The sequence below is a fragment of the Chinchilla lanigera genome, unplaced genomic scaffold (assembly GCF_000276665.1).
Source record: "Chinchilla lanigera isolate Chin_1 unplaced genomic scaffold, ChiLan1.0 scaffold00017, whole genome shotgun sequence".
NCBI lineage: Eukaryota > Metazoa > Chordata > Mammalia > Rodentia > Chinchillidae > Chinchilla > Chinchilla lanigera.
Genome location: NW_004955418.1, coordinates 30,233,060 through 30,245,714, shown reverse-complemented (window position 1 = coordinate 30,245,714; position 12,655 = coordinate 30,233,060). Strand labels below are relative to the sequence as shown.

Genomic DNA, 12,655 nt, shown 5'->3' with positions numbered 1-12,655 from the left:
TGAAATAGCTGAAGAATTTGTGATTCAGTTGAGACACAAAAATAATATGCATTTTAACCACTAGGATGCAGGTTCAGTTCTTCAGAGGCAGCAAAATGAAATGGTTTCTGTGATGAGTGAATCCATTTGTATGCACTATTTGATAAGAAAAATGTACCACACATGACAGCCTTATCTCCCACATTCCAGGTAAATCTCAATAGCTATTATCATTCCACCTATCTCTATGCTACAATCCAATTCATATTCTTCATTATAGTCAAGGTTTGAGTGGATCAACCGTGGCCTGCATCATTTCATTCAGAATAAAGGGAAAACCCAAAAACTTCCAAACTGCAATTTTGTGAAGGTCAGTTGTTTTGTGTCCTAATTTTCATTGAGTGAATCAAAAGCATTTTAGCAGATGGAGCAGAAGGGAGTCTAGTGTCTCAGAAAATGGGTATATAATATATAACATATACAAAATACCCAGTAAGAAAAATAACACAGGGGCTGGAGGTTTAGCTCAGGCAGCACAGCACCTGCCTGGCAAGTGCAAGGTACTGAGTTCAATTCCCGGTACCAGAGGAAAAAAAAAAAAAGAAAAATGACACATAGATTTTTACTTCCTTATGAAAAGTACAGACAAAAAAATTGAGACAACTACGATAGATAACTCATGTAGATTCTAATGTAAGAATATAAACAAGATAAACTAAATCATTTTCAGGTGATATGTTAATATGTATGTTCTAGTCACTAAAACCCTTGACTAAGAACTGAGAACATCTGCTGAACATTCTTCCCAGCGCAGCATTAATCTCTGTGTTCCGTAGACAGTAGATGATGGGGTTCATGAATGGGGGCACCACAATGTAGAACATGGCCGTTAGCAGGTTCTTAAGGGATGGTTTCTTTGCAGTGGGACCTAAAACTGCTATTGCCCCAGAAATGACAAACAAAAGGAGAATGACCAGCTGGGGGTACAGGTAGATATAGTTTTGTTTCGGGCTTCCACAGAATTCATCTTAAGCACATTTGAAAGTATGTGAACATATGACATAAACATAAATGAGAAACACAGCAGCACAAGGCAAATGCTTACTGCAATGATCACAAATTCAGAAAACTGGACCTCTGGGGATGATATCCTCAGAATTTGAGGAATATCACAGAAATATTGCTGGATCACATTGGTCTTGGTGAAGGGAAGCCTGAACATACAGCCTGTGTGGATAGCGGAGTAGACCAGACCAGAGGACCACGAGCCAGCTGCGGCCTGGGAGCACAGATTCGGGGTGACGGTGAGTCCGTAGTGCAGGGGGTGGCAAATGGCCACATAGCGGTCGTAGGACATCACCACCAGGAATGCAAATTCCACAGCTGCAAAAAGGATATAGAGGAAAATCTGTGCAGCACACTCTGTCAGGGAGATCATCTTACTGTCAGTCATGGAATTTACTATGGCCTTGGGAACAATAACTGAGATGCTGCCAAGGTCTAGGAGGGATAAATTGCTTATAAAAAAGTACATGGGAGAGTGCAGATGTGTGTCCGTCACGATGAGAGTGACAGTTACAAGATTCCCTGTCAGTGCTCCCAGATAAATCACTAAGAACAGCACACCTTGCAGAACCTGGAGCTCCCGGGAGCTTGAGATATCCATGAGAAGGAATTCTGTGAAGATGGTGAGGTTGTCCATGTCAGCCAACCTGCTGTGGTCTCTACAGAGTCAGAATTAAAGTAAACAGAGGGTGCTACAAGCAGAATACAGAGTACCCATTAGAACTGCTGTGTGGCTTCTGGTCAGGAACTCAAAATAAAGCATCCTGACATCCAGTGAATGTGCATATTTCTCTTTCTTTTCCCAAAACGCTGATAGATATCTTATTACTGTCCATCTAGTGTAAGCATGACACCATTCTCTCACTTCAGGTGCTTTCAAGAAGTGTGTGTGAGAACCCTTTCCACGTTTATGCCATCATCTACGGAATTTCATTCAGGTCATAAAAATTTTACTTTCCTTTTGGCAATGTATGGCCTGTTCCCATCTTGTACTTCTTCATCTGCAGATTTTATCTTGAAACAATTAAGCAAATAAACAAAATAACCTGCTTCAAGTATTCCTCCAAAAATCAACCTTCTGCTGGGCACGGATTCTAATATATGTTTAGGTGCCAGTTTTCTCTCCTGACCTGCCCTCTACTTGTTTCTCAATTATTATGTTTATTTGTCTACACTTGTTTTGAAGCATTCAAAATCACAAGTAATTGGCTTAGAGATTATCTTTTCAGTACTAAAATTAGTTATATAGAGAGATAATCTCAGTATGATTTTATTGTCATTGTTGAGAAATAGAAATGAGCCGGGGGCATAGCTCAGCCGTGCAGCTCCCGCCTGGCAAGTTTAAGGTCGTGAGTTCAATTCCCAGTACCAAAAAAAAAAAAAAATGGGAGAGAGAAAAAGAATTGAAATATCATGGATACATAAAATATTAGTCTATATGTTTGTTAATACTATACATGTATTTTGATATTCCAAAACCATTTGTAATTTTTCCTTCTTTCCCACACATAATAATTATTTGCTTAATTACACATTCATATGGTGTTCCAGTTGTTTACAGAATATTTTATATTAATTGACTTCTCTGATAATCCTTTGAATAATAACCCATAATTCCTTCTGTTTGCTTAATTTTTGTAAAGGAGAAGAAAGTCTTTAGGGCAAAGAAAGTTGCTATCAAAATGAGTAGTAATTGATAAAGTTCATACTGCCAATATCTGGTAGGTTACTCCTGAAGACTATACTTATGCCTACTTTTACTTTCCTTTCAAAATAACAGATATGGACCATAAAAGTCTCTTTCCCATTCTCTATCTCTCCTTATTACATGTAGTGAGTGCTAAATTCACCTTAAATTTCTACTCTTCACAAGCATCGTGACCCAGTGAAACAAAGAAAATCCAAGAATTCTTCCTTTATACATCGCCTTCTTTTCTCAGTAGTATTTTTCAAATTATTTAGTTCACATTTTAAAATGTGGACAACAGAATGATTCTGCATACCAATTCTCTGGAAATTATTAAATAGGTGATAGATAATAATATATCTAAGGAATTAGCATAATTATTGTAATAGGTTACAAATGCAACTATTGTTAAAGGTTGCCCTTAATAATAATACTAGATATTTCAACATTTTTACCAATTTAAAGACTATTTGTGGTTTTATTTGCTTTAAATTCCCCATAAGAGCTTATAGATTTTTTTTTTAGTTGTCCTTTTTAACTCCACATCAAGAAAATACTGAATTTGCATGGAGTGATCCTCTATTCCAAAGTAATAACCAGTCACTGTGTTTTCTGTCTTTGACCTCGACTAAGTATGAAACACAGATCTTTGGAGAGCATTTGAGAAGTAGTAGCCTGACATGAACTCTAGAATCGGAATGGATCTGTCTATTCTACAAACACACAAAGAACATAAGGAACTGAAATAGCTACACTGGGTTAAGATTTTAAAGTATTTATCAGGTGCTTGTGTATGATTTGTGCATTTCTAATGTCAATAGAGACACACGCATCAATAAATAAAGTCTTACCTGAACAGTGAGGTAATGAGTCTAACTATACTATGAGGAATATTACTTTTGCACATGAGGAGAGTCGAAATCCTTGCTCCTACTTGTTTCTTCAGAGAGTGAAATATAAACTCACTTCTCAGTGAGACTGCCAAGGTGGACCATGCATGCAGCTCTGCTTCTGAAACACCTGTTACCCTGGTAAGAGTTCCCCAAGGACATGTGGGGGCCACATTTCTAACGAGCTCTGGAGGCCTGGTGATTCCAGTCTCCAATGAGGCCACGTTTCCTCTAAATTCTTATTGGTGAGGATTCCTGGCTGTACCATTGAGACTATTTAAAGTTCCAACAGAGTTCTTAAGAACTAGATTTTGTGTGATACACAAATATTAAACATGGAAGCATCCAAAAATGTTTCATATAACACAGCATAGTCAATACATTTTCAAATTCATATCTGATTATAAAATAATTTACTTATACTACAGCAAATCCAGAAATCTTGACAGGGAAGAGTCACATGTGCTGTTTGGGAGAGTGGCTTCTCTTCCATGCACTGGTATTTTCCAGATGACCAGTACTGGATGTTACAGAATCATGCATGACTCATAGTGAAGCCTAAAAATTTAAATCAGACTATGAAAAATTCACTAACAGGGTTTCAGCTTACAAATTTCATTTATTCTCCAATAAATCAATAATATTTTGTGTTACTATGGAATAAATGACAAATATCAGAAATCATATGAAAGCACGGTTGAAATACAGTTTTTCCTTCCTAATCATGCATCAATGCAAAGAAATAGTTTTCTGTAGTTCAACCAAATGCATACTGCAGCAGGATGAAGAAAACTATATGGAGATAATTTTTCAAATGAATAAATGTTTCTCGCTAATTTTGGTTTTGGGGTACAGTGTATTTGCCACAAAAATCTAGCTGCTAGATTGTATTACAAGATTGATTATATTTGTTAAATGTCATTGGATGTATTTAAGTTCTATTCATTTAAATGTGTGAAAATTATGCCTAAAATAATGCCTAAAGACCATATTCTAATTATAAGCTTCTGGTATTGCTTCTGCTCTCTCCTATACATTTGATCTTTGTAGACGTACATTAAAGTGAAAGTGTGTGAATTTTCTTCCTGTCCCCGAGCTACACACTTAGCATGGTATCCTGCAGGTTCACCGATGCAGTCACAAAGGACGGGATTTCCTTCTTCTTTGGGTTGGGCAGTGTTCTGTGCTGTGTTCACCTTATACTGTCTTCCTCCATCAATGGTGGAGATAGGAGCTGAAGCACACCATTTCTCAGATGTTGTGGGCAATGCTGCAAAGAACATGGTGGTGCACATGCGTTCAATGTGCTGATTCCAGCTCAGTAATCTTACAACCAGATGTGGGGTTACTGGGGCATAGGGTGATTCTCACTTTGGTTTTCTGGGGAGGTTCCATATTGTCTTCTGCAATGGCTGTGCTCATTTATATTCAAGGGCTCCCCTTTTTCCACAGCCTTGATGATACTTATCCTTTTTCTCCCTGATAATATAGAGCTTCCCAGTTATACTTCCTGATGTGACCACCCTTTCTCCATTACGTGTTCTGGGCATTTTGTTGAGCACCAGTCCATCTAAGTGCACTGTTATTCTTGGACCTTCTCCTGGGTTGGTGTATGAGTCTCTGTGTCTGCACCATGCTGTAGTTACTCTCTTGGTAATAATGAGTTTATCACTTCTAACAGAGACAGTTTTTAGGTTTTCTTCACAGAATTATAAGATCATTGAATTTGATCTTACAATTACAAATCAGGAAACAAAGACAATTTCACTTCGTATCAGTCTATGCCTACTAGAAAAACAGACTTAATGCAAGACATACAACAATTTACAAGATTGGCTTACAAAGGTTGCTTGCAGGGCCAGGTGTGGAAAAGTGAAAAGGGGCTGTCTGTGTACTAGAGATTGGAAGACTCCAGCTAAGGCCAGGAGCTCACGGTAGTGTCCTGTGAGAGTCCCTATCAGGAGGCCAAAGGGTTGATGCTAGAAGCCAGGAGATGACTTCCATGATGAAAGTAAAGACTGGAACCTCTCTGGAGAAACAGAAATCATCCTTCCTTCTTTGTTTCCCTTTTATTCCTTTCAAACAACAAACCACTCACACCCTTGGTACCACTCACATCCAGGCTGGCTCTTCTGTCTCCAGTAAATCCCTTCAGTCACATCCAGATCTGTGCTGATCCAGTGTAGCTGGATGTTTTCTACTCAAGATGACACAACCAGTTAAATATCACACACTTCTTTTTTCCTTTATTCGTATGCTTGTTATCCCTTTGGCCCAATTGTCCTTGTAGGATTTCCAGTACCATGGTGACTAGAAGGGAAATTTTAGCATGAGAGATTGCTGAAATTTGGCAAGGATTTTCTGAGTCTTCAGCTTACCTATGCATTTGTCTTTCATCCTGTTAGTCTAATGTAACACATTTATTGGTTTTCATATATTCAGGCAAATTTTCCTTCCCAGGGTAAATTCATCAATCATGCATCTGTCCTTAGGGAACTCTGGGCCCTGAATGCCAGCCTGGCCCAGGAAGAGAAGATGTGGGTTAGCAACCAGGGAAGGTCCTCCATGAATGAGTCCACCCTGAAGGACTGCTGCTGCTGCTGTTTGCCTTACAACCCTCTGCATCACCAAGCTGCCAAGAGCTCGGCAGAGCTTGAAGGCATGAGGCAGGCTCACAAGGAAGATGCTACTGCACTCTGCATGCTCCAGCTGGTTGGAGAAAGACATTCACAATGGAGCATGGCCAAGATCCAGCTGATGATAAAGCTGAAGACTGTTGCAGGCAGCAGGCTAGACCGATGGACCTGAGCTTCCCAGTGATTTCCACAATGGGACCCAGTGATGCCCTCAGTCATTATGCACTGGCCTCCAAGTAGGACCTTGTCTCTGTATGAGTGAACCTCAGTGACTTGCCTGCAGCACAAGAACAGAACTACAGAAGTGACCCAGACCATGAACTATAAGACTTCTATGGGCTGTGGAATGAAATGCTCCACATTTATCCTGAAGCATCACATGGCTGTGAGCACAGCCTTTTTCTTGACTGGAACCAAAGGGCATCTTCTTGAACCCTTTGTCTGGTCAGCTTTGTAAGATTCTGGCTTCTATTGCCTGCATGCAATGGGATATCATTGGGTCTTTCATGAAGGTTCACAAAAGTCCTTGTGGAATCAGTTGTAACACATTTTTATGGCCTTTTGGCTGCAGGTATGTTTGTATTGTAAGGATGGGGCTTTCAGGGTTTGCACTAAGAATGTTCATCTAATGACCTTTATGAAGACCAAGTATGATTTCAATAACTGGTGAAGTCTGAACTTGGAACCTCTAACCTAGGTTCCCATTCCCATCAAAACAAAGATGTGGAATCTCTTACAGACAAAGAGCATGAATGGCTCCATAATTTCCCATGGCTTTGGGGGATCTGACTGTAAAGGAACCACAGAAACACAGCCAACCTGGCACTCCTGTGGCTTAGTGAGAGACACGACTGTCTAAAAATATTAACACCTCTCTGCTCTTGGTTTTGCAGAATGTTCTGGGAGAAAGGAAGAAACATAGTAGACCTCTGACACCTTCTTCTTTCCTCATTTTCCTCCCCAACTTTTCTTTTTAGTTTTAGATTCTCAGGAAAACTGTTAATCTTCCTTACGCTTCGCTATTGTCTTGAAAATGCTTACTATTTTATTATTTTTAATTGGAAATAAGCTAGTAATAAAATGGCTACACTAGAAGGAAAGTCCCCCAAAAGCTGAAGATTCAAGGAGAAAGGGATGCTCCAAGCTGTCTAGCCCTCCCTGCTGGGGAATCAGTGAGTGCTCTATGACAGACATCCCCAGTGCTAGTATATCATCCATATCACCTTGGTGTTCATGACTATATTTGTGATCAATTACCATAACTGTGAAAGTTTAAAAGAAATGGGTGCTCCAGCATTAGGTACATATCTATTTATAATTATTATATCATTTTTAATTTATCCATTGATCATCATATTGTGACTTTGCCTCCTTTTACAGCTTTTGTCTTTAATTCTATTTTGTCTGGTGTAAGAGTAGCTGTTTCTGTTCATTTCTGAGCTCCATTTGCATGGAATGTCTTTTTACATCCTTTCCTTTTTGCTCTCTATGTATCCTTCCTGGTAAAGTAAGTTTCCTGTAGATGGCATACTGTTGAATCCAGGTTTTGTATCCAATCAGTTTATAATTTCACACATTTTCATGATAGCAGTTATCTCTTTTTGCCTCTGGACACAGGAGTTCCTTAAGCAGCTTTGTAAATCCAGATGGGGTGATGGATTTCCTTATTTGCTTCTCTTAAGTATTTATTTCTCTCTCATTTCTTTTTTTTTTTTTTTTTCAGGTACCAGAAATCGAAAGCATGACCTTGTGCTTGCCAGGCAGGTGTTGTGCCACTGAGCTAAATCCCCAGCCCCATTCTCTCTCATTTCTGAAGGATAGTTTTGCTAGGTATAGAATTCAGGGTTAGTTTATCTTGAATCACAATTTGGAATAAGTCAATCCATTCACTCATGGTTTGTAAGGTTTCTGCTGGGAAATATGCTGTTACTCTAAAAAGATTCTTTAATTGTAACTTGGCACTTTTCTTTGGTAGTAATAAAAATATTTGTCTCATTGTTATGGACTAACATATATAACATGGTTATATAACTATAACATTTTCATAGTTAGATGTCCCTAGTAGCCATATGGGCACATAGATGGAACTTGTGGGAGGTGACTGAGTCATAGGCTGATGTAGCTGACTTGTTCTTAAGAAGCAGAGTCTGGATGTGAGAGCTGTGTCATGGAAGGAACGACCTGGAAGTTCGTATCTCCTTTCCTGCGTCATCTTTTTTCTCTCTGCTTTCTGGTCACCATGATGTGAGCAGCACTTTTTTGCCCAGTCCTTTCTACCACTGGCCTCCTCCCTTAGCATCAGACAACTACGGATTGAAAATGTGAGCCAGGATCAACTTCTCTTCCTGTAAGTTGTGGATTTTATATATTTTCTATGTATGATAGAAAACTGCAGTAACTGTTTGCTAATGAGAAAATCTACACAAATGGTACATTTGACTCTAGCTGTATATATGAAAGCATAAGTCACAGAGTTAATAAGAAAGTTGAGTAATTTCTAGTAGAAGGCTAGTCCTAGTCACACATCCCTCATGCTAATTATACTTTTTCACTTGGCTTTTCATGACTGCAGCAAGAACTGATGTCACCTGCATTCCTCATGCCTATATCTGCCTGTGTGTTCACCAGTGATTACACAAAGCAAGCAGAAACAGTGCATGTCATCAGGCAACCTCAGGGAATCTATGAGCTACTGGGTCCCTAGGCAAATAAGAAAGGGAACAGTGCTCCTGCTCAGTGCCATACTGTTAATAAAATACAGCCCTATTTTTATTAGATGGCAAATGCCTAGAATATAATTGTATTTAATTTAGTAGGGTGATATGGCAAATTTTCTCCCCCACAGAACAAATTCTGGATTCTAAATGCCAAAACAATGAGGTTGATTTAATAAATATAAACATGTAAGTGAAAAATGTAGGACAAAGTATTGTCATTTTAGGGGGATACATGACTACTGTACAATCTGAGTTGGACCTGGTTCTGAGTTTTAATCAGGATGTTGTTGACTCATTTCTCAGAACCCTTGTCTCAAAACATTGATCACATTAGTAAGTGTGGGTGTAAAGAAAAATGAGCAATAAATACACAAGTAAAAATATATCTATGACATTAATTTTTCTTATAACAAAAGTGCCTTATTTAATCTGTTAAAGTCATTGTTTCATCTTCAGAGTATTGGGTACGAACAGAAATTGAAAACCTCCATGCATAACTTGTATCTGAAAACTTGACAGTTACGCAGGAGAGGTTTTCTGTTTCCAAACTTTTCACTCAGTGATGAGGATGTTTCCGTGGTTGATGATATCCAAGCCTTTACATTTTATCCTTGCATTTCACGATTATCACTAAGAGTTTTAGGTTCTCTTAAGCCTATTGCTGCATGGGGAAGGAATAGTAAACATATTCTGAATTAGTGATTTTTATTAAATTTCCAAGAAAAAGGTGGCAGAAATAGACTAATTCCTTCTGTATAAATAAATTTTTCATGTATATTTATCTTGTATTATTTATACTTTGTTTTATCTGAGCATAGAAGTTCATGTCAGGCAGAATAAAATGAAAAAGAAATCATACAAAGAGACTATTGCATTTTATTTTCTAATCATTTTTTCATTAGAATTTTCTGTGAAGTGTAGCTTATATTAAATGAAACATTGACTTTCAGAAATATTATATGTGGGACTTCAGTTTAAGTCTTTTAGGAAATAGCACTTTGATTATGTAAATGAAGATGCACGTAAATGCAGTTAGAAAAGCAAACAAGGATAAATAAGTCCAGCATATCTAAAATATGTCCTTTTGAACTTGTATATTTAGCTACTGAGAAATACGGTTACCTGTCCAAAGTTTATGCAAAAAAGGTATTGAATGTATGGAACAATACATTTGTTTTAGATACTATCAATCAACTCTATATTTTCAGACTGATTTTATTAAATTATTTTCTGTGGGAAGAATATGTTCCTACTTATGCTGAAATGACCATGATTTAGAAGTTATATAAGCATTTCTATTTTGACTTTTTTCTGTATATGTAGTGTTATTTTAAAATGCGATCAATATTCAAATTTAAAAATGTATTAAAAGTGAGACATGCCACATTAACCCCTCTTGTGGTTACATCTGCCTCCATGTCCTGAATGCATTCAAAACATTTCCCTTTCCTGGTCATTTTGGCTTTGGGGAAGAGCTGGAGGATTTAGTCTTCCAGAGCTGGTGAACAAGGTGAATGAGGGCACAGCATTACGTCTTCACCAACCTGACTTTCTGTGGATGCCACTCAGCAGCAATATTCAGCCTCGTTTTGATCACACCGGGTAAAGACACTTATGAAAGCTGACTTCAGAACTGCTTCAGAAAATGACAAAAACAATGGAATGAGGCAGCTCAAAAGATATTTTGAGAAGAACTAGTGGTAATGTGTCTTTTACTGTAAACAATTTATTAAATGAAAGCATCCTATATTTTGATTGTTCTTTGCATGCTTTTTCTAATAAAAGCCATTCTCATATATATGTGGGATGATATCCCACTGGAGTGTGCATTTTCATTTTCCTAATGATTTGTACTGCTGAGGGCATTTTCATATACCTGTTGGCCATTGGTAAGTGTTTGAAAAATCACTATTCCAATCTTTTTTCCCTTGGTCACATAGATTGTTTTTCTACTGTTAAGTTGTGTTATGGCTTATATGTCTTTCATATTCACTTTACACCACATGTGTGGGTTCCAAATATTTTCTCCCTCCCTAACAATGTTGTCTCACTTTACAGTTCCTTCACTGTACAGAAGCTCTTCCACTGAATGTCATTGGTCTCTCTTGTTTGATTGCCTGTGTTTTCGCTCTTTACTAAAAAATCAGCACTCAGACCAATGTCAGCAAGGTTTCCCCTTATTTTCCTTAGGATTTCTGAAGTTTCTGCCCTTAAATTGAAATCTCTCATCCACTTTGAGTTTGTTTTATAAAGAATATGAGATGAAGATAAAATACCATTATGCGTAAGGAAATCATTATTTCATTGTTTAAGAAACTGTCTTTTTTCTCTTTCTGTTTATAGCCCCCTTGTCCAAAACTAGGTGACAATATGTAGTTTTAGTGTTGAACCCTCTAGTATGATCCATTGGTTTCTATGTCTTTTGTTATGTCAGTGCCATTACTATAGTGTTGCAATAAAATTTACATTCTAACACTGCTTTGGAATATGTTTTTCTACTTGTGTTAAAAATACTTGTTGGAATTTGGTAGGAATTGTGTATATTTACATTCATTCTTCTATATCTGCTTTAATTTCACTTGATGAGGTTTGTCCTTTCTATTTCTTTCTTTTACCCATTTTCTCTGGCTGAAATTTCAGTTACTATGTTAAACAGGAGTGATAAGAGTATGTACTTTGTCTCCTTCCTGATTTTAGAGGAAACGCCTTCAGATTCTTCTATGGCATGATGTTGGCTATGGTATTTTCATATATAGCCTTTATTATGATCAGATAAGATCTTTCCATACCTCTTTCTTTAAGGTGTTTATCTCAAAGGATGTTGAATTTTTCAAAAGCTTTTTCTGCATCTACTGACATGATCATGGGAATTTTATTATATTGTATATTACATTTATTGTTATTCTTGTGTTAAATCATACTTCTATCCTTGGGATGAAGTCAACCCAATCATGGTGTATGACCTTTGTAAAGTGTTGTTGGATTCTATTTTGGTTTTAGTTAGGATTTTTACATCTGTATCAATGTAGTTTTCTTTTTTGTTGAGTATCTGGTTTTGGCATCAGAGTGGAACTAGGTTCACAGAAGCAATTTAGAAATATTTCTTCCCTTCCTATTTCATAAAGTAATTTGAAAATATTGGTATTAGTTATTCTTTAAAAGTCTGGTTAAATTTACCAGTAAACTCAGCTAGTCCTGAGCTTTTGTTTGTTGAGAGACTTTTTTATCACTGGCTCAATGTCATTGTTTTTGATCTGTTTAGATTTTTATATCTTTTGGGTTCAATTTTGTTAGGTCAGATGTGCCTATAAATTTAACCAACTCATCCATTTCTTGTAGATTTTCCAATTTATTAGAGCACAACATTTCAAAATAGTTCCTAATGATTCTCTAGATTTCAATGGTGTCCATTCTCAGTGGTATGTGGATTGTCACACACAACACAGTAATATTTGGTTTGCAAATTTTTCTATGTTTTTTCACATATTTTCATATCAGATATAACATTTACATGGGATGTCTCATAAATCCAAAAATGATCTCTAAGCAGGGATATAAAAGTCAAAGCAGTCTAAGGATAACATTTCTTTTCCCAGCAAACTGTATTAACTCAAAACTTAATCATCAGTCCTTTCACAGGGATTTATGTCAAATAGTGTGATGTCCTTTTACCCTAGGGCT

The 12,655-nt window shown here is 37.3% G+C and overlaps 1 protein-coding gene across 1 annotated transcript; it reads right to left on the bottom strand.

Annotated features, from left to right (window-relative positions):
• Positions 1-731: 731 nt before the first annotated feature.
• Positions 732-1,681, bottom strand: LOC102012324 (olfactory receptor 14I1-like). Its single transcript, XM_013512881.1, has 2 exons — positions 1,085-1,681; positions 732-956 (listed from the first exon to the last, which is right to left on the bottom strand). Exons 1-2 carry the CDS (start codon positions 1,679-1,681, stop codon positions 732-734), a joined length of 822 nt encoding a protein of 273 aa, XP_013368335.1.
• Positions 1,682-12,655: the final 10,974 nt, after the last annotated feature.

Bases quoted from the DNA above. Each gene is read 5' to 3' on its own strand.
- LOC102012324 (XM_013512881.1), bottom strand. From the start codon at position 1,681: ATGGACAACCTCACCATCTTCACAGAATTCCTTCTCATGGATATCTCA. The intron at 957-1,084 runs GTAAGCATTTGC...CTGTACCCCCAG, and splicing joins CTGAATTTGTGATCATTGCA to CTGGTCATTCTCCTTTTGTT.